The sequence below is a fragment of the Peromyscus californicus genome, unplaced genomic scaffold (genome assembly GCF_007827085.1).
Source record: "Peromyscus californicus insignis strain IS unplaced genomic scaffold, ASM782708v3 Scaffold_15__1_contigs__length_86483966, whole genome shotgun sequence".
Taxonomy (NCBI): Eukaryota; Metazoa; Chordata; class Mammalia; order Rodentia; family Cricetidae; genus Peromyscus; species Peromyscus californicus.
The window spans coordinates 33162106-33188547 of NW_026294447.1; the positions used below are offsets into that span (position 1 = coordinate 33162106).

General features: G+C 37.9%; 1 protein-coding gene and 1 non-coding gene across 5 annotated transcripts; both read left to right on the forward strand.

Annotated features, from left to right (window-relative positions):
* The first annotated feature begins 548 nt into the window (after positions 1-548).
* Prpf39 (pre-mRNA processing factor 39) lies at positions 549-26301 on the forward strand. 4 transcript variants are annotated; one of them, XM_052738603.1, is made up of 14 exons: positions 549-686; positions 5333-5676; positions 6116-6241; positions 6887-7005; positions 12086-12253; positions 16991-17156; positions 17669-17776; positions 19286-19450; positions 19765-19891; positions 20426-20694; positions 21749-21933; positions 24155-24229; positions 25304-25418; positions 25566-26301. In XM_052738603.1, the coding sequence occupies exons 2-14, from the start codon at positions 5362-5364 to the stop codon at positions 25620-25622; spliced, it is 1995 nt and encodes a 664-aa protein (XP_052594563.1). In that variant the 5' UTR covers positions 549-686; positions 5333-5361; the 3' UTR covers positions 25623-26301. The 4 variants fall into 4 exon arrangements, with proteins under 4 accessions (XP_052594563.1, XP_052594564.1, XP_052594565.1 ...); XM_052738604.1 differs by having other exon boundaries at positions 5333-5538; XM_052738606.1 differs by lacking the exons at positions 549-686; positions 5333-5676 and adding exons at positions 6425-6492; positions 6596-6758 and having other exon boundaries at positions 6131-6241.
* On the forward strand, positions 20747-20833 carry LOC128111371 (small nucleolar RNA SNORD127). The gene has a single exon (XR_008218615.1). It is a non-coding gene; the product is annotated as a small nucleolar RNA SNORD127 (small nucleolar RNA).
* Positions 26302-26442: the final 141 nt, after the last annotated feature.

The window sequence follows — 26442 nt, forward strand, 5'->3', positions numbered from 1 at the left end:
CTCCTCCTCCTCCTCCTCTTCTTCTTCTTCTTCTTTTTTGAGACAGGGTTTCTCTGTCGAACTCACAGAGATCTGCCTGCCTCTGCCTCCTGAGTGCTGGGATTAAAGGCGTGCACCACCACCGCCCGGCAGTTGTTACAGTCTTACCCGGAGAAGACAGGACAACCGAAGAGGGCTGCTAAGGCCGTCAACAGAGCTGCCTCTCTCTGCCCAGAGGAGAGCCTCAAACTCCCAAGCCCATGAGGTTTCCACATTCAGAATACTTGTGTCTATTACAACCCCATAGTGTCTTGACGTTTGGAGGTTTTAGGCTGAATTTCTGGCCGTTTCCTGCTAAATTTTTATGGGTAAAAGTTGGGCAGTTAGGAAAAGGATGACGATATTTCAGGGGTTTTCTTGGAGGCTGAAGTTGGGCAGCGAGTACTGGAGGTTTTTGGAAACGCAGACTGCAGGGAGGGCCATCCGCGGCTGGAGACCACGGAGGGCGGGGCCTAGGCGGTGAGCACCACGTGACCGCGGCGCCCCTGGAGTCGCCGGCGCATGCGCAGTGTGTCCCCCGACGAGGCGGCGGCGCTGGTGGCGGCGGTGGCTGAGGGAGCTGCGCGGACCGAGGCGTTGGGAGTCCCATCTTCGGCGAGCTTGGCCCGGGCTTCGGCTCATGGCAGCGAGCGGCGTCCATCGTTGAGGTAGCTGTGGCGGGCGGGCGGGCGCCCCAGGAAGCGGGTGGCGAGGGAGGCGTCCGGGAAGGGAAGGGCCTGCGGCGCCCCAGGCCGCACCGGGCCGCGGCCTCGCCTGCTCGTCCGCCTCGAGGCCTGGCGGGCGCCTGGCGCCGGGCTGGCTGCGCGTTGCCGGGATTCCCGGTCCCACCTGTTGGGAAGAGCCGGGCTGGGGTGGGCGCCGCGGGCCGGCGGGCGGGCGGGCGGGCGCCGGGCGGGCGCTTCTCCCGAGGGCTGCGGCGGGAGGGCGGGGAGCGAGCCTCCGCCTGCATTGGCGAGCCCGCTCGGCGTGGGGGCTGCACCCCGTCTTTCCCTGGACCCGCGGCCCCGCGTGGCCCGCACGACGGGAAGTGGAGAGGCTCTTGAGGGCCAGGACATGGGTCACTGCGAAACCGATACCGTAGGCCAGCGGTTTGGGGGGAGTAGGGGCGGGGGCGGCGGGCGGACGGACGGAGGGACACGCGAAAGAGCCTATGTGAAAAGACACGTGAAAGAATCCTTTTTAAACAGCCTGCGTCTATAGATTTTTGCCTCTCGTGATCAGGAGCCCGCAGTCTAAGAGAGTCTTAGTTAATAAATCCTCCTCCTCGGAGCTCACAGTACGGTGGAAGGTGTTAGTAGGGATGCAGTGATGATACTATGTAGCTTTATGCCGATTCAGATGTCCCTTTTTGGCCTGATACTGATACGGCCTTCTATTCAAGAACTTACACTAGAAAACTAATGGAATGTATTCGGAAATGCTTTAAAATTTGCAGCTGCTGCACATGGAAAGGGGGGCGCTAAGAATGCACGGTGCATTACAAGAAAGCTTAGGTTGGGACTTAAGTGCTTTGGGCGCCGTGGTAGTCTTTTAAGTCTTTTGAGAAAAATGAGCAACAGCTGTTAAATCCCTTCCTCCCTCCCCCTCGTGTTTATAACCTCATTCTAGAATTTAAAAATTTGGAACTTACACTGTTCCCTCTGAGGTTTGGTGGCTAGTGCCTTTACCTGCTGAACCATTTTGCATTTTAAAGACTCAGTAGATGGTGCTGTTTGTATCTTAGAGTTGAATTGAGGAAAAAAGATTTTGTGAATCAAGTTATAAAATTCGGATTTGTGCATTTTCAAGGAGAAGCAGAATCTTCTGTTATGTGTTAAGAATTCTGCCGGGCGGTGGTGGCGCCACGCACGCCTTTAATTCCAGCGCTTGGGAGGCAGAGGCGGGTGGATCTCTGTGAGTTCGAGGCCAGCCTGGTCTACAAAGCGAGTTCCAGGAAAGGCGCAAAGTTACACAGAGAAACCCTGTCTCGAAAAAAAAAAAAAAATTCTGTGTAAGACATAAGCTCTGAAGATTATGCAGACGTTGTAAATATATAAACAAAGTTCAATTTCTGAGACATAATTGTTTAAAATGAGGAAACAAGGTCTGTCTGTGAACATGCTACTTAGTCTCTAAAAGCAGGTTGCCAAAACCACTTGTTGTAATAACCCCTTTTCTTCTAACAGCCACAGATGACTCATCTGTGGATGAGACATGGAGTAATTTGTGGATTGTAAAGCTAGCTAGCTAATGACTTCAGTTTATATATATATTACTTACGTGGTTTATGGTAACAATCAATGATATAGTGTTTTATGTGCTTCCATGGGCATATAAAAAAAGATGTTAAGTCAAATGAACTGTGTTTAATGATTTTTCATCATTTAAGTCATTTTCTAAAATTTCTTTTAATTTTTAAAATGGCATGCTGATTGTTAGGTAAGTGTTTAATAGGCCCCAAATAAAATAAATATTGAATTTACAGTGCAGAGGGATTGTGTTTCCATGTAATATATACCTACCTTACATATTTGAGTCTGCCATCCCTATCATTTTATAAGAAAATGTCATAGCATATGAAAGTATGCTTAGTAAACCATTAGTGTGGTGAGTTGTAGGAATGAAGAGTTTTGTCAGTCTGAGGAATAACATATTGCCAAGTTAGGGCTGGATATGTCATCTGTTCAAAGGTTTCTAGGGATACAAAGCTCCTTTCTCCCTAAATTTAATAATCTAGTAAGATTTGTTCATCTGTACCAATAGTGTGGTGGTGCAGTATTTTACCTTTTTTTACTGCACTCAAAATAGAAGATGTCTATATGAGCTGAATTGTGTGTGTGTGTTTCAGCATGTGCCGTACATATATACTCTTTTTCTTTTTCTTCCTTTTTCCTCTGTGTGTATGTCTCTGGTGGTACGTGCATGTCAGTGCAGGTGGGTATGGAGGCCAGAAGTGTGGGATACCCCCTGGAGATGGATTTGAAGGTAGTGTTTTTTTGTTTGTTTGTTTGTTTGTTTTGGTTTTTTTTTTTGAGACAGGGTTTCTCTGTGTAGTTTTGATGCCTTTCCTGGAACTCACTCTGTAGACCAGGCTGGCCTCGAACTCACAAAGATCCGCCTGCCTCTGCCTCCCGAGTGCTGGGATTAAAGGCGTGCGCTACCACCACTGCCTGGCTGAGTTGAAGGTAGTTATAAGCAGCCCACCGTGAAAACAGTAGATGCTATAAAAAAACTGAGCCACCTCTGCAGCCCAAATACAGGGTCTTCTATATAACTCAAGCTGGCTGGACTTTATGTAACCCAATCGAGTCTCCTGAGTCCTGAGATTACACAGTTGGTTATCTTTTCAGTCAGGGCCTTCCTGTGTAGCCCATTATAGAGCACTTGATCTTCCTGCAAGTATTTCACAAAAGCTGAGAATAGAGGCTTGTGACACTGTACCTGCCTGACTTGGGTGTTTTCTGTTTTTTTTTTTGGGGTTTTTTGTTTGCTTTTTTTTTCTGTTTAAAGAAATCAGAAGCTATCTTGAAGCAGTCTTTAGCTTGGAAAAAAAACACTGATGTATAGGAGAGATAGTAATTATTACAAAAGCAATATGGATGAGAGTGCTTGCTGTTCTTGTAAGGGAACCAAGTTTGATTCCTAGCACTCATGCTGTGTGGCTCACTGCTGACTGACTAAAGTTCCAGGATATTCAGTGTCCTCTCTGATCTCAGGCACCTGCGCACATATGGTACCCGAACATTCACTCAGGCGTACACATGTTTGTATAAAAGTATGGGCAAATACTGACTAGAAAAAAATAAGGATCTGGGGTTATGCTGAATGTTTCTTGAAAAGTTCTGTGATATCTAGTGGACAAGAGTTACCTATTCACGATCCCTCTTACATTATCTTTACTAATAGAAAACAGTCCAAAGCAGCAGTGTACTCAATTCCAGTTAAGGGATTAGGAGACTGTAAATGCTGTAAGGCTCTGGGAAAGCTTTTGCTTTTTCTCATTAAAAAAGAACAGTATACTAGTGTGCTTCTGCCGATCATTTTCTTCCTGATTGCATTTGAGCATTTCTTTAAACGACTTTTATCTATGAAGTAGTCAATAGGGATTAGCCAAGAAAATTAAGTGCCAACATTGACAATTGCAAGCTGCTAACACAGTGCTTCTCAACCCTCCTAATTCTGTGACCCTTTAATACCGTTCTTCATGTTGTGGTGACTCCCATCCATAAAATTATTTTCTTTGCTACTTCATAACTGATTTTGCTACAGTTAAGAATTGTAATGTAGGGCTGAAGAGATGGCTCAGTGGTTAAGACCACTGGCTATTCTTTCAAAGGTCCTGAGTTAATTCCCAGCAATCACATGGTTCCTCACAACCATTTATAATGGGATCTGAAGCTCTCTCTGGCATACATGGCAGAGTACTCATACCAGAAAAAATACATAAACAAAGAATCGTAATGTAAATATCTGTGTTTTCAAATAGATAACCCCTGTGAAAGGGTCGGTCAACCCCCAAAGAGTTCCAACCCACAGGATGAAAACCACTGAGCTAACACAATGCCAGGTTCTTGTTGGCATAATGAAATATCATGTGAGCAAATAAATTTCTTGTAGATGTGTGCAGAGTATGGTCTTCAGGACCATATGAGTCTGAGGATAGCTATGAATATGAGAATAGTAGTCTAACACAAAATAGTAGACTTACTTAAAATATTGCATGAGTTAAATTTGCAGGGGGAGGGGGAGTTTAACTCGGTTGCAGAGTTCTCATTATCTTTGTAGATGATAATGGTATGTTACGGTATCAAAAGGTTGGGTACACCTGAACTATTGCCAGGTATTTCCGGCCTTGTGGCACCTGCTTGTAATCCCAGGTACTTGGGAGACTGACAGGAGGGTTGATAGATATTATCAATATAAATTCTATTCTTTGTAGACAAATAAATCAATAAAATGTGCTAATTTTCCTATCTGTATTTGTAGTAGGCAGACAGGGTTTTAAAAAGTGTGGAGTTGGAGACCTGGGTCAGTGTTTGAGAGCACTTGCTGCTCTCACAGAAGATCCAGATTCAGTACCTAGCCCCCACGTGGTGTCTCATACCATTCGTAATTCTAGTTCTAGGGGATCCAGCCTTGTCTTCTGACCTTGGAGATTAGGCATGTACATGGTGCACATATATGCATGCAGGCAAAGCATTCGTGCGCATAAAATGAAAAAATAAATCTACAGAAAAAAATGTTTGGTCATGACAAATAAGTTCACTAGCATTTGAAATCTGTTTCCCTTTTGTGTGTGTGTGTGTTTCTGCAGATCATTAACTGAAGACCAAATAAGTAGCTATGCAAAACTCTCACATGGATGAGTACAGAAACTCTGATAATGGCAGCACAGGCAACAGTTCAGAGGTAGTAGTAGAGCATCCAGATTTTAGTACTGAGATTATGAATGTTACGGAGATGGAACAATCACCTGATGGTTCTCCCAACGTGAATGCATCTACAGAAGAAAATGAAATGGCAAGTGCTGTGGACCTTCCAGTGACAGAAACAGAAGGAAACTTCCCTCCAGAATTTGAGAAATTTTGGAAAACAGTAGAAACTAATCCTCAGGATTTTACAGGCTGGGTATATTTGCTTCAATACGTAGAACAGGAGGTTAGTAACTATTTAAATGGTGTATGTAAGAGGGACAGAATAATCCAGTAGTATCGATTCAAGCCTTTCTGTTTTGTAATTAAAGTTCAATCTCTTAAATAATCTTCAGATTAAGTTCAATAATGATAGAAGCATATATTTTAGCTTTGAAAATTACATAGGATTATGCATTGTGTAAAGTCCATAGACATAATGCTGACTATTGTGTAGTAATTGAGGTTTGTGTGTGGGTATGTAAAATTAGTGAAATAGTTACCTTGGGGATATGGGAGTGCACTTAAGTAAGGTGGAGTACACTGGCCCAGCATCTGTGAGAGCCTGGGTTTATCCCCAGCGCTGAGGGGAAAAAAAGCTACCCTGCTATTTGACAAAGTTAGTAATTATTCTTTCTTTGATAAAACTTCTAAGATGTTTAAACACTTTGTTTTATTTTCATCAGAATCACTTGATGGCTGCCAGGAAAGCATTTGACAAATTTTTCATACACTACCCGTATTGCTATGGTTACTGGAAAAAGTATGCAGACCTTGAAAAGCGACATGACAACATTAAACAATCAGATGAGGTGCGTACATCAATGAATACAGTTTTCTCTGTTAGGTACTGTAAGCCAATTAATAACAAACACTCTTTTTTCTCTGGCTGGCAGTACCTACCATTTATGATCAGACATTTTTTATAGGGTATTTTATTTGCATTTGTCACTATTGTGGCATTTGTAGCTAATGTTTTCTCTCTTTGTTGGCAGGTGCGTTAACCTCTACAGTTTGTCAAGCTTTGCAGTGCAAGCCTCTGTATTACACTGCAGCTTAACAAGTAGGGCAGGGCTTTTCTCTCCCTTACATTTGTTTCTCAATTTCCAAACAATAGAGTTGGTTTGCTAGTCACATTTGCTACGTCTTATTGCATTTTTGGTCAGACGCTGTCATTGATGCTCTAATGGGTCTGTGCCCTATGGTCTGTAACCCAAAGCCTGCCCACACAACCCGGTCAGAATGCAGGGACTGCTGCGCTTTGAAGATCAAGACTCTGCACGTGGGGATCAGAACATTGCCATGTTCTATCCAACCTCCACCCAAATGGTAATGGTAGATTATTTAAACAAAATTCCAGTAATTAGTATTTCTAAGGTTCACCGGATAACACAGTGTTGCCTCTCTTTTAAGAAATAATTAAATATTTGAGGTACAGTTTATTGTTTTCTTCTTAGGTTTATCGACGGGGGCTTCAGGCAATACCTCTTAGTGTTGATCTTTGGATACATTATATAAACTTCTTAAAAGAAACATTGGACCCTGGTGATCCTGAGACGAACAGTACAATAAGAGGGTATGGTAATATTTGATACTTAATGTATTTTAAGATACTTAGATGAGTGTTCAGATGTTGATAAGAAAACTATTCATGAATGCTAAACTGGAAGTTAATATTTATTTGCTTCATTCCTACTATTTAAAAATCAGCACATGAAATAAACTTATGCTTTATTGCATAAGAAAAATACAATCTTCCTCTTCCACACCCCCTTAACTTAGTTTTACAAGTTTACATTTTGCTCACTTGTGGTCAGTGTCTTTTTTTTCTTTTTCTTTTCTTTTTTTTTTGGTTTTTCGAGACAGGGCTTCTCTGTGTCACTTAGTGCCTTTCCTGCAACTCACTTTGTAGTCCATGCTGGCCTCGAACTCACAGACTCACAGAGATCCGCCTGCCTCTGCCTCCTGAGTGCTGGGATTAAAGGGGTGCGCCACCACCTCCCCGCTTCTTTTCTTTCTTTTCTTTTTTAAGATAGGGTTTCTCTTTGTATCCCTGGCTATCCCAGAACTCTCTCTGTAGACCAAGCTAGCCTCAAATTTAGAGATCCTTCTGTCTCCTCTGAGTGCTGGGATTAAAGGCATGTACTACCACCGCTTGGCTAAGGCAGTTGGTTAGCTTTCTTTTTTCATGTCTGCATGTATGCCTGTATATCACATGTGTGCCTGGTGTGGCCCAGGAGGCCAGAGAGGGCATTGGATCCCCTGAAACTGGAGTTACCGACAATTATGGGCTACGATGTTGGTGCTGGGAATTGAACCTGGTTTCTTTGGAAGAGCAGCAAGTGAGCCATCTTTCCAGCCCCACGGTTAATGTCTTAATGTCTGTGCCTCCAGATACAAATTTGTATGTGAATTTTACATATTCTTCAAGTTTTTAACAGGATGTTTTATAATCTCTCCCAAACATTCTTTTAACTTGCAAAAATAAAATGTTAAAGTCCTATTTTTTTTTTAAAATGAAGTTTTATTGGAGAGAATAGAACCAGCACATATACAGGGGGAAAAAGCACAAAATTCAACTGCTACAGAACAACTGAAATCCACAATTATCCAGTGTAGCTTGCCATTACTTTTCAGTTTCTTAACCAGCTTTCCTTAATAGTGTGGCTAATTTTTCAGCTGAAACAGTACCAAGTTTTCAAAGAATTAAAAACTTCAGGAAAGGACCCACTCTCAAGATAATGAAGGTGCTATCAAGAGCCTCTTAGCAGGAACAACTGTACTAAATATTCCTTTTTTTTTAAATGCCAAATGCTGTTTATTGAAGGAGGGAAGAGGTCTTAAATACAGGCTTACAGCACAATGGGAGAACCCCGGAGGGCAGAAGTTCTCTACTGATGTTTTACAATCTTGCATCTAAGCTGTTAACACCCATTATGCAGGATGCTCAGACAAGGAACTTCCCTTTAAAGTCCTATTTTTATTTGACCAAATTTTTATTATAGGAAACAGTGCTGCAGAAATGTCTCCGAGTGTATTTTATGGAATGCATTAAAAATAGAACATGTTTGCAAAGACATTTTATCAAATGGTCCTCAAAAATGGTATCAATTTTACGCTCTCACAAATTCATGAAAATAGTCACTTTTCCATGGCCTTTTCACATCCCCACCCCAACTTTCCTTTAATATGCCTGTATTAGGGTTGGAGAGATGGCTCAGCAGGTTAGAGCAGTTATTGCTTTTAAAAAGAATGCATGCATATACTCTGTTTTCCCATTTCTTACCTTTTCAGCATAGCTATAGGATAGGTTTTAGTAAATCTGTTCATTATGTGTATGTATTTTAATCATTTTGAGTCTGAGTATTTTTTATCATACTCATTTTTAATAGTCGTCTTTTTCCTGGGGTTACTACTTCTCCCTCAACCATGTTTGTCATTTGTCTAGAAAAAGGCTTTTCTTACAGCTTTCCAAACAGATCTTTTGATGATCTGTAGACTTCATTTCTGTTTCCCTCACCCTCGTGCAGCTGTCTCTCTTCTTCTGCAGTCTGTACTCCATGCTGTCATCTAGTTCTGCCACACAGTTTTGGATTTTCTCATCACCATGGTTCTAGGAATGTCTTCACTTTATTCCTAGGTTTCAGGCTCTGTTTATTGAAGTTTGATAGATCCTTTTCTTTCTTGTTTATGCCCATCTTGTAGAAGTATAGCCAGTAGCTTCTTCATAGAGGATACTTGAAATAAAAAATAAAAGACATTCAGTTTTTTGTCGGAGAAATCCTGTTGGTCTAAGGCTTACACTAAGCAATTTCTTCAGAGGAGGAGCAGCTGATTTTGCCTGATGAATGTAAACCCAAGTTCTGAAATCTCACAGCTGGTCAGAGTTAAAGCTTCCCCACCAAAGATTAATCAGACTTTCATCTAACCCTTCTGCCTTTATTATGTTGTCATTCTTTCCCCAGCTTTCCTCAGTGTCTGGCAATTCTCTGGATTCACTGAGATTGTTCTAGGGAAGTAACATCTTTCTTCTTACATATAAACATGCATATGCTTGCCACATGCACACTTGGACACTTAAAATTTATCTTTGTATAGTAAACATTTCTTCAGTACTAATATGTCTTTAAACTTTGTTTTTTGCATGGTAAAATGACTTACTGGTTAAAAGCACTGTGTGTTTTTCCAGAGGACCCAAGTTTAGTTTCCAGCACCCACATCAGGTGTCTCATAGCAATCTGTAAATCCAGGTCCAGGATATCCAGTGCTGCATTCTGGATCCTGCATATACTCATACAGACACACATACACACATAAATAGAAATACGGAAAATACTAAAAAAGAAAAGTAATAAACTTTTTCAGTGTCTTTTTATTATACTTTTTCTCTTAATGTATTAAAATATTCAGTCATGAATGGTGGCACATGTCTTTAATCTTGACACTCTAGAAGCATGGGCGGGCAGATCTCTGTGAGTTTGGAGTAGGCCTGGTCTACATAGTGCAGTCCAAGCTAGCCAGGGCTACATGAGGAGACCTGTCTTTAAAAATTAAGTCATTGGATTCTGAGTTTTGTGTCTTTCTTGCCAAGAATATATAAATTTTGTATTTTTAATTTAAAGAATTATTTTATGTATATGGGTGTTTTTGCTTGCATGTGTGTCTTTGCAACATGTGTGTGCCTGGTGTCTGTGGAGACCATAAAAGGATGTTGGCACGCCTGTAACTAGAGTTACAGATGATTAAGCCACCTTGTGTGTGCTGAGAATCAAACCTAACTGTTAGCCATCTCTTAAGCCCTGTACTTTTAATTTTAAATACTTTTCTGTCATTCATCTAGCTGTTCTGACATACACATTAACCCTTCCCTTTGCTAAATAGTTCAGTCTGTGTTGATTTAAAATGCCTGCTTTGCTCACTCCTTTAATCCCAGCACTCAGGAGGCAGATGCAGGCAGATCTCTGTGAGTTCAAGGTCAGCCTGGTCTACAGAGCGAGATCCCGGACAGCCAGAGCTGTTAGATAGAGAAACCCTGTCTTCAAAAACCGAAAGAGAAAATAAATTAGAAAAAAAAAAATGCCTCCTTTTATATACATTAAATTCTCACACATTCATTTTTCTGTTTTTTTCTTTCTTGGACACTAATCTGTTTAAAAAATAATTTATACTTTCATTTTGTGTGAATAAGTGCTTTTTACACACATGTATGTATACCATATCTATGCCAGGTGCCCAGGAAACTATGTCTCAAATTCTTATGATAATTTCAGGAAATGCTTAACTACATTACCCTTATATAAAAATATTTGTATCTTATACTAAATAAATTTTGAATTTGAATTTTCTGTTCTGCCTAAAATTTGAGATTGTGTTAAAATTATAAGATAATTTAGGGAATGTGGTCTGTTTGGGGTAAAAGGGCCTAGTTGTTTGTTTTGTTTTCACTTGACTTTTTATAATATTTTAAATCTATGAATATGTATGTAGGGAGAGGTTTATGTCACAGGTCAGTTAGTTCTCTTCCAGTGAGTCTGGAGGATTGAACTCAGGTCCTCAGGCTTGCTAGCAAGTGACTTTACCTGTTGAGGAAACTCACTGGCCCTTGGTTGATTTTCTTTTTTAAGGTGCTTATTTTGAAACTATGCACCAAAAAGTGTTTTTTGTTTTAATTTTCATGTGTACTGGGTGTTAGATCCCAGAGCTGACTTTTTAGGTGTTTTCCTCAGTCACTTGACAACTTATTCACTGAAATGGGATCTCAGTTGGACCCAGAACTTGCCACTTAGGTTATTTAAAAGCTACCTAGCTTGCTCTTGGGATCCCCTGTGTCTCCATTCCTAGTGCTGGAATTAAGGCTAGGCTACCATACCCATCACCTACTATTTAGAAGGGTTCTGGACATTTGAACTCTAGTCCTCATTTATGTAGTTAGCACTTAACTTGCTGAGCCATCTCCCAAGTCATGAAGTTTTGTTTATTGAATGTCAGATCTAGCGATTAAACAGATATCTCTTGAGATTAGCTAAATAGCGTAAAAAAATACTTGCTTCCACAATGAAATTTTTTTTTTTTTTTTTTTTTTGGTTTTTCGAGACAGGGTTTCTCTGTGTAGCTTTGCGCCTCTCCTGGAACTCACTTGGTAGCCCAGGCTGGCCTCGAACTCACAGAGATCCGCCTGGCTCTGCCTCCCGAGTGCTGGGATTAAAGGCGTGCGCCACCACCGCCCGGCCGAAATTTTAAAATTGAAAGATACTTTTGAGAGTTCTATGTATACTTCTCATTAGTTTATATAGTAGTTTGAGTCCCTTGTTACAGTCATTTTTGCTGGAGTGTTCCTTGAATTGAGGTAGTTTGTCTATAATCTTCAGTTTTGTTCTCTGTCCTAAAGGACTTTTCAAATACATAACAGATACTTCATCTACCATGTTCCTCTTACTTTGGAATGTATACATTACACTCATCTTTTCCCTTTGTTTTTTCTTACTTATTCTTCCTTTAAACAATTCTTTTATGATTCCTTCTACTTTTTAATCCATGCTTGCCTAGGAAGCAACTGAATATAACTTTGATTTCAATATTACTTTCTAAATTTAGTAATAATATTTAGAAGTGATTTTATTTGGAGAAGATAACTTAAGAGTAATTTAATTTTTCAGAACTTTTGAGCATGCTGTTCTAGCTGCAGGAACAGATTTTCGATCTGACAAACTATGGGAAATGTATATAAACTGGGAAAATGAACAGGGAAATCTGAGAGAAGTTACAGCTGTGTATGATCGGATTCTTGGTATTCCAACACAGCTGTACAGTCATCATTTTCAGAGGTATGTGGAAAGATCTTTTCTTTGAAATATCTTTGGTTGTTTAACATTATGTGATCAGTTCCCAATATTGAGCATTACAGTTTATTTTGAAATGCTGTATAGGATCTTAGTAGATGAAACTAATTTTCTAGAGAATCAAAATTTATGCCTTAACTTTGACATTTCACTTGTATTTTATGAAATGTAATAATTTACTAGTTTTGTTTGAAAGTTTTCTTTGTCCATTTTATATCTGAGGTACTTTAGAGCAGTGAAGAAATGAGAAAACAGAGTTTAATAAATTATTATTTGTAATACTAAATTTATATGGTGCTTGGCAAATATTAAGTGCTTATTTTTTATATTATTTAATTTTTTGAGATAGTGTGTTACTGTGTTTCTCATGCTGGCGAAGAGTCTTTAATCCTAACTCAGCATCCCCAAATCTGAAATTATAGACACACACCTTAATCTTATTTGGCTGCTGCTGCTGCTTTTTTTTGTTTGTTTGTTTTTAACAACTTAATGATTTACAAAATGTATATTCCTGATGTTCACAAACATATCCAGAACAGCAGAGATTGTAGTGTAGGTGTTAACTTCTTTCTATCTCTGTTCAAATTAAGTATAATTCCATTTAAATTTTACACCCTGAATTTTTTGTTTATAAAAAATTATAAATTTTGTTTATAAAAAGTACTATAACTTTTCAAGGTCGTTGTACCATTAAAAAATTTCTGTGTACTGTGGGTTCCATGTGTAGTTTTGGTTTTGTTTTCTTTTTCTTTTGAGATAAGGTCTTACTAGGTAGGTAGCTCTAGCTGGCCTAGAACTTACTGTGTGGCACCCATGTGCCTTGACCTTGCATCTCTTCCTCACTGCTTCCTGAGTCCTGTGGTTGCAGGTGTGTGCCACATGATCAGCTCCACGTGTCTTTGCCTGCTGCAAGGTATCCTCACTGATCAGAACCCAGAAAGTAAATAAGTAGGAGATTGTGTCTTTGCCGTTTTCTTTTTTTTTTTTTTTTTAACTCTATAGTATGTGTACATAACATATGTACTTTGTGTGGGGTTATTTTCTTTTGAGACTGTTTTATCTCAGCTGGCCTTGAACTTGTGATTCTCCTGTCTCAAGTGCTGAGATTACATGTGTATATAATCACACCCAGCTATTTTGTGGGTTTTTGTTAATTCTTAGGAGTAGTATTATATATTGAAATTTTTATATGGTATTATGAATTTCACAGGTAAATGTAATGAGATATTTGTAAACTACTATATATAAATCTACTAAAAATAGAAGTTACACGGACTTGTGTTGGGAATAGGAACTAGGAAGAAAAATATAAATAGAAACATCGTAGGTTGGTCTCTTGTTTCTTATTATTGATGAGCTAAAAAAGACAGCTTTCTAGAAGATAATGAGCTAGGCACACACTTGCTGAAATAAATTATTAAAACAAGACTTGGTATTTGGCAATGCTTGATAAATATGCATGTTGTGCAAATGAAGGCCAAAGACAAGGTTTTTTTCTTTACAGTTTGTGTTATTTTATCTGTTTGTTTTATTTTTATTTTATGTACATTGGTGTTCTGCCTGTATGTGTATCTGTGTGAGATCCCTTGGAACTGGAGTTACAGACAGTTGTGAGCTGCTGTGTGGGTACTGGAATTGAACCTGGGGCCTCTGGAAGAGCAGCCAATGCTCTTAACTGCTGAGCCATCTCTCCAGCCCCTACAAGGCTTTTTTATAGACTAATTCTTGTCTAAAATGCAATGACATTTATGTCTACAAGACCTTAATCAAGGAAATACTAGCTTTCTGCTACTAGAAAAGTTGCTTTTTAAATTTTCATATTTTTAAGTTTCATGCATTATGTTTTAATCATAATTACCCCTTAATTACTCCCTACCCCTCTCAACTGTAGTGCATGCGTGTGTGCGTCTTGTGTACGCATGTGTGTGCACACAACCAAATGCTTGGTTTTGTTTTGGTTTGTTTTACTTTCTTTCTTAATATATAGCCCATACACTCGTGGCATATAAAGTCATCCACTGGAGTATGGTCAACCTACCAGGGGCCAGCCATACTTAAAGAAAACTGACTTCCCCAGAAACCATTAACTGTGAATAGCTCTTCAGGGATAGGGATCGTGAGCTCCTCTGCCTTCCACATAACAGCAATTTTAAAGGTGCCTATGGTCACTTGGGTTTACTTCAGTGCCTTAGGTGAAGCAGAATGTACTTGGTTTTCAAAGCTGCTTATTTCACAATTACCTGGAAACAGAAAAATCTTCTGGGAATGAGATAAGGCCCTTCAGACAGTCTCCCCCCCACCTCATTTATTTATTTATTTATTTATTTATTTATTTATTTATTTATTTATTTATTTATTTATTTAAAGAAATCTGTGTTTTCTGAGTCTTTATTTATCCCTGAGCTATATTCTCAGTCCTTCCAAATCTTTCATACGTGTATATATATAGAGAGAAAAATTGTGGCTTGGCAGGGTGATATGTGCACATGAGTACCGTTGTCTGTGGAGTGCAGAAGAAGGCATCAGATCTCTTGGAATTGGAATTAGGTGGTTGTGAGCCAACTAGCATGGGTGCCGGGGACTGAACTCTGATATTCCGTGACAATGGTGCATGCTATTAACTAATGAGCTCTTTTCAGTCCTCCAAATCTTTTTTCAAATGAGTATCCTGCTAGATTGAGTTTTTATTTTTTGAGACAGGGTTTCTTTGTGTAGCTCTGGCTGTCCCGGAACTCATTCTTTATACCAGGCTGGACTTGAACTCAGAGATCTACCTGCCTCTGCCTCCTAAGGCTAGGATTAAAGATATATACTACCACACTCATCAGTATTAGTGTTTTTAATTTAATTATTTACATATTGGTGGGAAAATGTGTATGTGCTTGTCAGAGGTTGAGAGGCTGAAGTCCTGTGTTTTTCTGTCTTTTAGAAATTAATTTTATGTGTGTATTTTGCCTGCATGTATGTCTATGTACCACATAGGTTCCTGATGCCTATGGAACTGGAAGTACAGTTAGGATGCTGGGAGTCGAACCTGGGTCCTTTGGAAGAGTAAGCAGCCAGTGTTCTCCAGCCCTTCTGTGTTTTTCTTCATCACCCTTTACCTTACTTTTCCGAGAGAGGGTCTCACACTCTGATTTCCAGGTCATCTGTTGGCTAGGCTAGCAGGCCAGCGAGCCCTGGGGAATCCTGCTATCTACCTTCTAGTACTGGATTGCCTCTGCCTCCCCAATGCTGGGATTAAAAGGCGTATGTCATAACCACATTCTGCTTATGTCACTGTTTTTGTTTTGTTTTTAATGTTTTTAGTAACTTTGGAGGAAGGAAATTACATGACTTGAGGTTGGAAGACACCTTTATTCAGGTGAAAAGTTAGGTCAAAAAGATGTATTTAGAAAACGGAATCAGTAGGATCTATTATCCCATGGATGTAAATGATTAACTGGGAAAGACTGGGAGATAGCACGTGGTGGTGGGGAGAGGGAGATCATTTCTTAGCCAGCCTCAGGTATATAGTGAGTTCTAGGCAGCCTGGCAGGCATGGTGAGACATGCCTTTAGCCTCAGTACTGGGGAGGTAGAGACAGGCAGATCATAGAGTTCCAAGCCAGCCATGGCTATAGATAGACCTTGTCTCAAAAAAACAGAAAGCCCAATAAATAAATATAGTATAGGAGATTCCATATTAAAATCAAGATGGAAGATACTTGAGCTCTTTTTTGGTGGTTCTAGTTAAAATTTGGGGTGTTGAAATAGTATGTTTAGATAAAATAGTGAAATGACATTTTCTTGAAAATGTGTTAGCTGGATGTGATGGTACATGGCCTATAATCCATGATGGAAGTAAAGATTTTGAGTTTCAGGCCAGTGTCAGCTAGTGAGTCAGTTTCTCAAAAGACAAAGTTTAAGTTTTTATACATTAGTTTGAAACTAGTTTATACATTTTCTTTTTCTGTAGACTTTTGGCAATTGGATATAGTAATCTGCAATTTTAAAATTTTGGACTTAAGTTTTATTGGTACAGTAATTACTTCAAGCTCTTTTAATGACTTTAGCCAGAAAGTGTATAAAAATGTAAGACTAAAAGAGAATTCCTGGGAACATAACCTTAAGGGCAGGTAATAATTGGGACCTGAGAGAGAATTAAGCAGCAATCAGAAAGTGACTTGGAGTAAAACCAAGAAAGTGGTACCTCACAAACCAAGCTGTGAAGAAGATTCTAAAAGTAAGAAAACATGGTTAGCAGGCTCAAATGTTGAAGATAGAGGGTATACTGGAGAACAAATATCCGTTGATGTTGCATATATGGTAACTGGTGACCTTAAGGAAGCCTGTGTCATTAGGTTGTTAAACAGAAATGTATGGAGGAGTAATTGGTAGGTAGGATGATAATGTAAACATTTCATGATCACTTTAATGTGAATTAGCTGTGTTTTATTTAAATTTGCAAAGTAGATATGTTGTTTTATAGATTTAAGATTGGGAGAAGAGAAAAATCCAATAATCACAGAGAATACTAGAGTTGGAATTTGTGTATCTGTTCTCTATATTCCACTGCAAAGACCGAGTGGAAACTAAATACATACATATACATATATATTAAGTGGTAGGATTTTAATACAGAATAAAAGAAATGTTAGGATATTCTGATTTGCTTCTCTGCTTAATTGAAGGAATAATATGTAGCAGGTACCTGACATGTGGTTTTTAATTCTTCCTTCAGATTTAAAGAACATGTACAGAATAACTTGCCTAGAGATCTTTTAACTGGTGAACAGTTCATTCAGTTGAGAAGGGAATTAGCTTCTGTAAATGGACACAGTGGTGATGATGGACCTCCTGGTGATGACCTTCCATCAGGAATTGAAGACATAACTGACCCAGCAAAGGTAAGCTTTTTAATCATATGTTCAGTACATAAGAAACTAGGTAGCATATGTGGAAGGGCAGTAAGTTCAGGGCCTTTACGTCAGTATGATTTAAGTATGAATTTAAAGGAGAAAGTCTTACCATGAGACTGGAAGTAACTTAGTTTAGAAAAAGGATTTTACTTTGACTGTAATCTATTCCTTTTTTTAAAATTACATAAGAAATTGGCTTTTTGAAGTTCTTTTATAAATCATACTTAAAGCTGGGTATGATGGCACTTGGGAGGCAGAGTCAGGTGGATCTCTGTTAGTTCTAGGACAATCTCCATATGAGTTCTAGGATAGCCACGGTTATATGTATAGAGACCCTGTCTCAAAAACCAAAGCAAACAAACAATTGTATTTAAAATAATAACACTTAACAATTAAAAACTCCCTACTGAAGAACGAAATATCTGTAGAAGATACTTAAAGTGTGTGATGTTGAGAATTTTCAGTATGTAACTTACAAGATTTTTTTCTTTTTTTCCAAGCTAATTACTGAAATAGAAAACATGAGACATAGAATCATTGAAATTCATCAAGAAATGTTTAATTATAATGAGCATGAAGTTAGTAAGAGGTGGACATTTGAAGAAGGTGTAAGTGTTTTGTTTTATAAGTCTTCAAATTTTAAAAATAAGATTTCTTCTTATAGCAGTGAAACCATTGTTAATATTTCTTTCTATTTGTAGAAGTAATAACTCAAGGTATGCGTCTCAATTGTATTTAACATTTTCCATGACCAGTTTTAAAATCTTACTGCATTCAGATTTCAAATGCAAGATTCCTGATTATTGAGTTATACCTTAGATAAAACAGCCGTTATAAGGGTTGGGCATTAAGCTCAGTTTGTAGACTACCTGTCTAACATGCATGAATCTCTGGGTTTGATGCCAGCACCACATTTAGACCAGGTTTGGTGCCAAATCTTATAACTCAGCACTTGGAAGCTAATGATAAAAAGTTCAAATATTAAAAGTAATCTTCAGTTATCCAGTAAGTTTTATGCCAGCCTGTGCTACATCAAACACCATCTCAAAAATAAATACATAATCCATCCATTATAGGTGAATAATATTTTTTTCCTTGCAAATTTAACTATTTTCTTACTGATTTGGTAAGGTATATGTCACATGTCAAACAGTTTGCCTCTTTGAAGTATGTAGTTCAGTAGTTCACAGATATGTACTACCATCAGCATAGTCAACTTGATTATATTTTTCTCGCCTTTCCTCTTGAGTTCTTCTTACCCTTCTTAACTCACTTGCAGTTTAGCTTCTGTAGCCCTAGGCTTAAGTTTAATATAGCTTTGTTTTTGTAAATTACCCTATCATGGCCCAGCCTGTGAATGGAGTTATACGTCTATTGTGTTGTGTCTGGCTGTAAAATAGTTTTGATAAATGCACAATATAGTTTACCTTAGTAATCAAAGAATAATTCTTTTAATGGTCTCCTTGTCTACTCTCATTTCTATCCATATATAACTATGTTAAAATGGATCAATTTAAAAATAAGTAATAAAGAATAAAATTTTCACTATTATTATAAAAATGACTAAATAGGACTGGTGTGTGATGTCTCAGTGGTTAAGAGTGCTTGCTGCTCTTGTAGAGGATCCAAGTTTGGTTCCTAGCACCCATGTTGTAGGGGGCTCAGAAATGTCAGTGCAGTTCAGAGGATCCACACTCTCTGGACTCTGGGCACCCGTACCTGCATGCAAGTAGTGTACATAAACTCATATAGGTGCACATACACTTAAGTAAAAATAAAATACATATTGTTTGAAAAGACTCAATAAATGGAAAATGTGTTCTTTTCCATTGTCAAACTCATGGAGGTTGAATAATTTTAATTAAAAAAAAACTATTTTATGCCAGGTGTAGTGTCATAAGTCTTTAGTGCCAGCACTTAGGAGACAGAGGCAAACGGATCTCTGGGAGTTTGAGGTTAGCCTGGGCTACAGAGACTCTATCTCAAGCCCCTTCCACCCTGAAAAATTAGTAATGAATTTAAAATTTTATTCTTTGTAATGAAAATTATTTATATAATTGTACTTAATATTTTGACTTTGGTTTACTTTTATTGCCATACAATATTTTTTTTTGCAGATTAAAAGACCTTATTTTCATGTGAAACCTTTGGAAAAGGCCCAACTAAAAAACTGGAAAGAATACTTAGAATTTGAAATTGAAAATGGGACTCATGAAAGAGTTGTGGTTCTCTTTGAAAGATGTGTCATATCTTGTGCCCTCTATGAGGAGTTTTGGATTAAGGTAAGAAAATGACATAGTGTTTAACTTGAATATATTATAAACATTGATCTAGTGACTAACCTTTTTTGTACTTCTGTTGAATGTTGTTCATATAACTATATCTGTTGCATTAGGAGATGGTCTGCTTGCAACCAGATTTGACTGCTGCATATGCCAACCTCGTTGCCTCTCTTCGTCCTTCCTTACAGAAACTAGTCTAGTGGTTCAATAAAGGTGCTGAATGGGTTTACAAATAGAATTTTATCGTTCTGTCACATATTTAATCACGTGTTCAACTGTAAATTATTCCAGTATTTCCTCTTTTCTGTATATAGTATGCCAAGTACATGGAAAACCATAGCATTGAAGGAGTAAGGCATGTCTTCAGCAGAGCGTGTACTGTTCATCTTCCAAAGAAACCCATGGCACATATGCTTTGGGCAGCTTTTGAGGAACAGCAGGGTAAGAAGGAGAATGTTCAGTTGATTTATTTTAATTAATTTATTTTATGTGAATGAATGGGTGTTTTACCTGCATGCATATCTGTGCTTAAGTGTTTACAAAGACCAGAAGAGGGCATGGATTCCTCTGGGACTGTGCTTAACAGATAGTTGTGGGTGCTGAGAAGTGAGCCTGGTGCTCCTAAATGCTGAATCTTATCTCCAGCTCCTCAATGATACTTTGGCACTTTGTCAGTATGGAATTACTGCACTGAGGGATGTACAAAGAAGAATTTGATTAATTCTATAAAAGCTATGTTGTTTCCTTAACAATTCAACCTTGCCATATCATATCTAAGATCAGCCATAGACAGTACAAAATAAGCATGGCTGCTTAACAACCCCACAACCCCCTAAATAGAGAGCTAGATTTAGTCTGTGGGCTAATGTTTTTCAGTTCTTGATATCAAGTCTGTTTCGGAAATTTAAACAAAAGTGATGTAAAGTGTATTTTGGAAATTTAAACAAAAGTATAAACATATAATTACTGTTTTAGGGAACATTAATGAAGCCAGGACTATCTTGAGAACGTTTGAAGAATGTGTTCTAGGACTGGCAATGGTTCGATTGAGAAGAGTAAGTTTAGAACGACGGCATGGAAATATGGAAGAAGCTGAACATTTGCTTCAAGATGCTATAAAGAATGCCAAATCAAATAATGAGTCATCATTTTATGCTATTAAACTAGCCCGACATCTTTTCAAAATACAAAAAAATCTTCCAAAATCAAGAAAGGTACTTTTGGAAGCAATCGAAAGAGATAAGGTACGCATGTTTTAAACAACATCTTCCATAAAAAGCCAGTACTTCTTCACTTTGGCAACCATGATGAAAGACTTGGTCTATACAGTAATATATTTTATTACTAAATGAGGACAACAGTCCCTCTAAACTGATGTTGCCATTTTTAACATTTTTTCCTAATTACTTTGAATTTAAAGTTTGAGAAAATTATGATTAGTGAGTTAAAATTGTAAATATTGTGGTCTTTGTAATTAACTTTAGAAATTTTAGAAACTTAATGATTGTTAAATAGAATAAAGAGCCTGGGAGAATCCTTTAGGAACAAAAGCATAACCGTATCAAACAAAGTAGTATAGTGATTTTCTTTTGCAGAAGTTATTTTTACCAGTTAGTGGTAGTGCACATCTTTAATCCTAGCACTCAGGAGGCAGAGGCAGGTGATCTCTATGAATTCGAGGCCAGCCTGGTCTACAAAGCGAGTTACATTGCACAGCCAAAGCTGTCACACAGAGAAACCCTGTCTAGAAAAACCACACACACACACACACACACACAAAAAAAAAAACCCAAAAAAAGTTCCTGTTATATAAGAGTTACTAAAAGCTAGTGTACTGGAAGTGTTTCATTTTGTAGATTTTAAGCTGTATTGGGCCTGTTGAAGATACAAGTTTGTAATTAAAGTATTTATAGTCCCAAGTAGAGGTGTAATATACAGATTATCTTTTTGTATTTTAATATCAAATTTTCATGTTAGGCAAAGTCCAGGTAACTAACATAGGATATTGAGCTTTAATGGGTTAGCATGTAACAACATACTGCACAGTGCGGGAATAATAGAGTAGTGTCACAACCCAGCAGTGTTGCTAAAGAAGCATAGGGATTGTGACCCAGTGACAGAGTACTTGTCTGCTGTCCAGTCCAACAGGACAGGGAAAAAATATGTCCTGAAGAATATGTTTCACTTCATTATATACATGTTGAAAATATTGACATGAGTTATATTTTAATCTTAAACATTTATACTTTAATTAAAATATTGTAGGAATGTTATTAATTGATTCTGCTTTTTACTCAGGAGAACACAAAGTTATACCTCAATTTACTTGAAATGGAATACAGTTGTGATCTCAAACAAAATGAAGAAAGTATCCTCAATTGCTTTGACAAGGCCATTCATGGTTCATTGCCTATTAAAATGAGAATTACATTTTCTCAGAGAAAAGTGGAATTCCTTGAAGATTTTGGTTCAGATGTTAATAAGTAAGATCTTAAATTCATCATATTTTTTAATGGAACATGAGCATTGTTATTTTGTGATGATAATTTGATGGTTACATTAATACATTGCTAAATTTATTTTAAAATATTTTTCTTATATATATGATGTATATGTATGGGAGAGAGTGCATGTGTTCCAAAATATATGTGGGGAGGTCAGAAGACAACTTCATGGGGTTTTCTCTTACTTTTTCCTGGGCGCTAGGGATTAGACTCAGGTCACCAGGTGCTGAACTACCTTATTGGATATAATGCTAAATTTAAAAGTGTTTCTTAAGGCTACTTTTCCTTCAGAGACAAGTGGAGGTAAATTCAGTTTTGTAAATATGTGTATGCTTAATATGACTTAAGCTTTATCATTTCTTCAAAACCATTTTCCTCTCTTAAATGAGTGTTATTTGTGTATGCATATGCTCTGGTTAGAAGACAGTTTGTAGCCCTCAGTTCTCTCCTTCCACCATGTGGGCCCTGCAAAAAGAGAAATGAGATAGAAACTTAACTATGAGACACATGAATGTAGGTAGGTGGGGTGGCTGTAGTTGATGTAAAGCTCAGTGGTAGACTATGTGTCATGTATAAGACACTGAATTCAGTCCTCAGCAACATGCACAGCTAAGATAGGATTAGTCTGGAAAAGGAATTCCATCTAATCTCAGCTTGGAAAAGAAGGTAGATGTGGTCACACAGATCTTGCTCACTGGACTCATCCTCCTGAATCATAAAAGGCTACAAGTTGAGGATGATGTAAGGGTTTGCTGTAGATTTGGGGGAAGGGGAGGATAAGATCTAAACTTCAGATTTAAATTTGGTAACCTGGAAAGTAGAAATACTGCCTAGAACATTGGTAAAGTTCCAGTCTTTCTCTCTTGCTAGTAAGTAAATATCCCAGTGCCTAATAGGCATGTATGTGCCTTTGCTGATATGATTTACAGTGATTCCCACTGAAACCATTCTAAACTTGAGTGTCTACATATGTGTGCATGTTTTTGATGGTAAGTTTACAGCTTGACACAGCTAGTATTTCAGTTCTTGAAATCATGCTAAATATTTTGTATTTATATAGTATAACAATCATAGCCATTTAAATGGATACAGGTACTGTTGTTTTAGTCAGTAGAGAGAGGTTCACTCAGATACCCAAGTTTTTCAAGTCATGTATTAGGAGGATGAAATTAGACCCTATTTCATAGTTTCTGCTCTTAACTACCTTATATACTCTACAGTTATTATTTTACACTGAAGAAGGTATACAGAAAAACTGACTTTATGTAATGCTAGCTTTTCATTGGGATAGTATGATTCTTGGGTTCTACAAAAGTATATGGATTGACATATGCTTGATCTGTATGGATAAAAATAGATTTGTCATGCTTCCTAGAAGAGGTAGTTTCATTTAGTTCCTATTGGAGTCTGATGAAGAGAAACACAGCGATGGTAACAGAATACGTTAACAGTAACGTGTATGAGTGGAATCGTATGTGACGTACTCTAAGTATTGAATCCAAGGCCTGGTACATGGTAGTTAAGTACTTTACCCACTGACCCAGTGGTTCTCAACCCCTTTTCGGGGTCACATATCAAATATTCGGCATATCAGATATTTACATTATGATTCATAACAGTAGCAAAATTAATTTAGCAATGAAAATAATTTGATGGTTGGGGTCACCACAACATGAGGAACTGTATTAAAGGGTTGAAACACTGGGAAGGTTGAGAACCACTGCACTGACCCATTGAACCTACTTCTCCAGAACCAAGTAGGGTTGTTTTGTTTTTAAATTGAAGCGAGCCCTAGCTAGCCTTGAATTCAGAGATCTATCTGCCTTCTGACTGTTAGGGTTAACAGCATGCATACCACACCTGGCCAGAACTAGGATCTTGATGCAGTTCAGAGGTTGTACTATCAGCAGTAAACAGCAAATTCTTAGGATTGGCACCTACAAAATTAAATGAGCTATCATTTTGATTTGGTAGTAATATCCAAACAAATTACTGGTTCAGTGAAAGGTATACTATGTATGCTGTTAAACATGTAGGTATGGAGCATCTGGATATCAGAACTAAGATTTAAGTCTTAAAAGACAAAACAAACAGCCCAGTTACAAATTTATATAAGTTGTTTTCTTATGTGGAAATAACTTAAATCTTTCTAAAAAATGTTTTATACATCCCAAAGGATTTTGTTTTTCTTCCTCTTCAGGCTTCTGAATGCATATGATGAACATCAAACACTCCTAAAGGAACAGGATTCCTTAAAAAGGAAAGCTGAAAATGGGTATGTAATTTCCTGATAAATCAAGAAGGGATGCTTAAAACATTTCAATATGAAAATTCCCTTTAAAACATGTACTTTTATGGCTTGAAAAAAAAAACATGAATGGTTGAGCTTAGAAGCAAGTATGAAGATTGCCTTCAGCCTACCACTCTCCAAGGCCCAAAATGAGGATTCCATTGGACCTGGAGATGAGACTGAGAGTTGGAAAGCCATTTAGAGTTGGGCCACTGGCCCTAAGTTGAGGGTTGTAGTTAAGGAAATCCTTATAGTTAGGGTGACAGTTCAGGGCAATCTGGTGGCAAGCACAGTGGGGTTTGTTTCTATAAAGAATTGGAGGTAAGTTTGTGATGCAAAGTTTGTTCATCTACGGCGTAAGTGCTTAGCTGTAACAGGTTATGCAGAAACGTGAATGTTGTGTAGACAATCTCTAGTTTTAGTCAGGATTAAAGGCATTTGCCACCATCCCCAATTTACAAGTCTTTTTTAAACATCAAGGACAAGTGAAACACAGACTCTAGGCTAGTTTGCCACCTCTGGCATAAAGAAAGAACTAAGCATGTAATTTCTCAGCATGAGGTCACCCTGTATAAATGGAGAGTTGTAGATTTTGTCAAGAGTAAGAAGGCTAAAAAGTCAAAGGCCAGATTGGAAAGGGGTTTTGTTTTACCTTTTTGAAAAATCTTAAATCTATTACTTGGAGTGGCAGACTGCTATTGACCCTTTGAGGACAGGGATCAGTACCATCTATGCTCTTGGCAGCTAATCTCGATAGCATCTCAGGAATATATTAGAGGTCACATTCCTTGGCAGAAATGGGAGGTAAAGTTCTGAGGATGGAGAAGTTTCAGAGATTGCTCCATAACGAAAGGTAAACTGGGCTTAGTCTCCAGTCTGTTTACCACAGTTTGTTTAGCCAGGCCACCCCTCCCCCACCCCCCACTGATTACCTTCTGAATAGCAAGCATCTTGCTCTCAAAAGATGGTTGAAAGCATTAACTAAGACAAAAGTACACAGCATAGTTGTCTAGGAAAGGTCCTATCTATTTTGAGTTTCTATTTTGGCTTTTCACATAGTTCGGAAGAACCAGAAGAAAAGAAAGCACACACAGAAGATATGTCATCAACACAAATCATTGATGGGGATTTACAGGCAAATCAAGCTGCATATAATTACAGTGCCTGGTATCAGGTAAGTCTGCATAATTTATTCTTCGTTGTAGGTCTATATTGTATATTTCCTTTTCTGATTTAGTGGTGCAATTTCAACAGCTTAATTTTATATGTGGAACATAGCTATAATTCTAGTATGCTGACATATTTACTTTTACCTTTTCAGTATAATTATCAGAATCCTTGGAATTATGGACAGTATTATCCTCCACCGCCAACCTGATGGAAAAAATGTAAATTTCAGATTGGTTATATGAGAAATGTGGAATTATTTTTTTTGAAGGATGTAAACATAGCATAAGCTTGTTGTATTTGATAATTTGTCTTCCCAGTTTCTGTGTAACATTTGTTTAGTTAATAGTAGAAAATGTCAATTAGTAGTATACCATAGAAACTTTTCCTACCATTTTTAAAATTTACTTTTTATTGGAGAACTATTTTTTTTTTAATTTTTATTTTATTTTACTTAAGTGGTCTAGAATTCTTTTGCAACTCATGCAAGAGATTTGTAGCCTTAAGTGTAGGGAAAAAGACTGACTGCAAATCATGTCAGTTACAAGATTCTGGGAAAAAAATAAGGGCTGGTTATTGAGAATTTTATCTCCTTAAAAACAGATTTAAAAGAAAGATTTTTAACCTTAAATGCTAAGGTTGTCTCTATGTTTCAGTTATACTTGGAAATTTGGCTCTAATTGCAAGAAAGATGAACTATTAACATGCTCTGCCTTGGAATAGATTGTAAATGAGAAAGTGTAATGAGAAAGTCAGCATCCTGTTAAGAAATGAAATATCAAAGTATGAATTGGGAGACTGTATCTAGAATATTCATGTAAAACTTGCGAGCAAGCTTTCATTTTGATCAAACTTATCGTCATTTTGTAATAAAAGTGAAGACTCATGCAGCAATTGTTATGAATTCATTTGGGGGAGGTACACCAAATACAGATTAACATTGCTTTGAAGTAAGCCTTCTTTAAATTTATTATCTTCCTACCAGCATGTTTTACTTACTTTGATTTTCTACTTCAAGTTCTATGCCTTTG

What these genes read in the sequence shown, in the direction of transcription:
- Prpf39 (XM_052738603.1), top strand. Translation starts at nt 5,362, where the DNA reads ATGCAAAACTCTCACATGGATGAGTACAGAAACTCTGATAATGGCAGC. An exon ending in ACGAACAGTACAATAAGAGG is followed by an intron (nt 7,006 to 12,085) that starts GTATGGTAATAT and finishes TTAATTTTTCAG; the next exon opens with AACTTTTGAGCATGCTGTTC. An exon ending in ATGAGGAGTTTTGGATTAAG is followed by an intron (nt 19,451 to 19,764) that starts GTAAGAAAATGA and finishes TTCTGTATATAG; the next exon opens with TATGCCAAGTACATGGAAAA.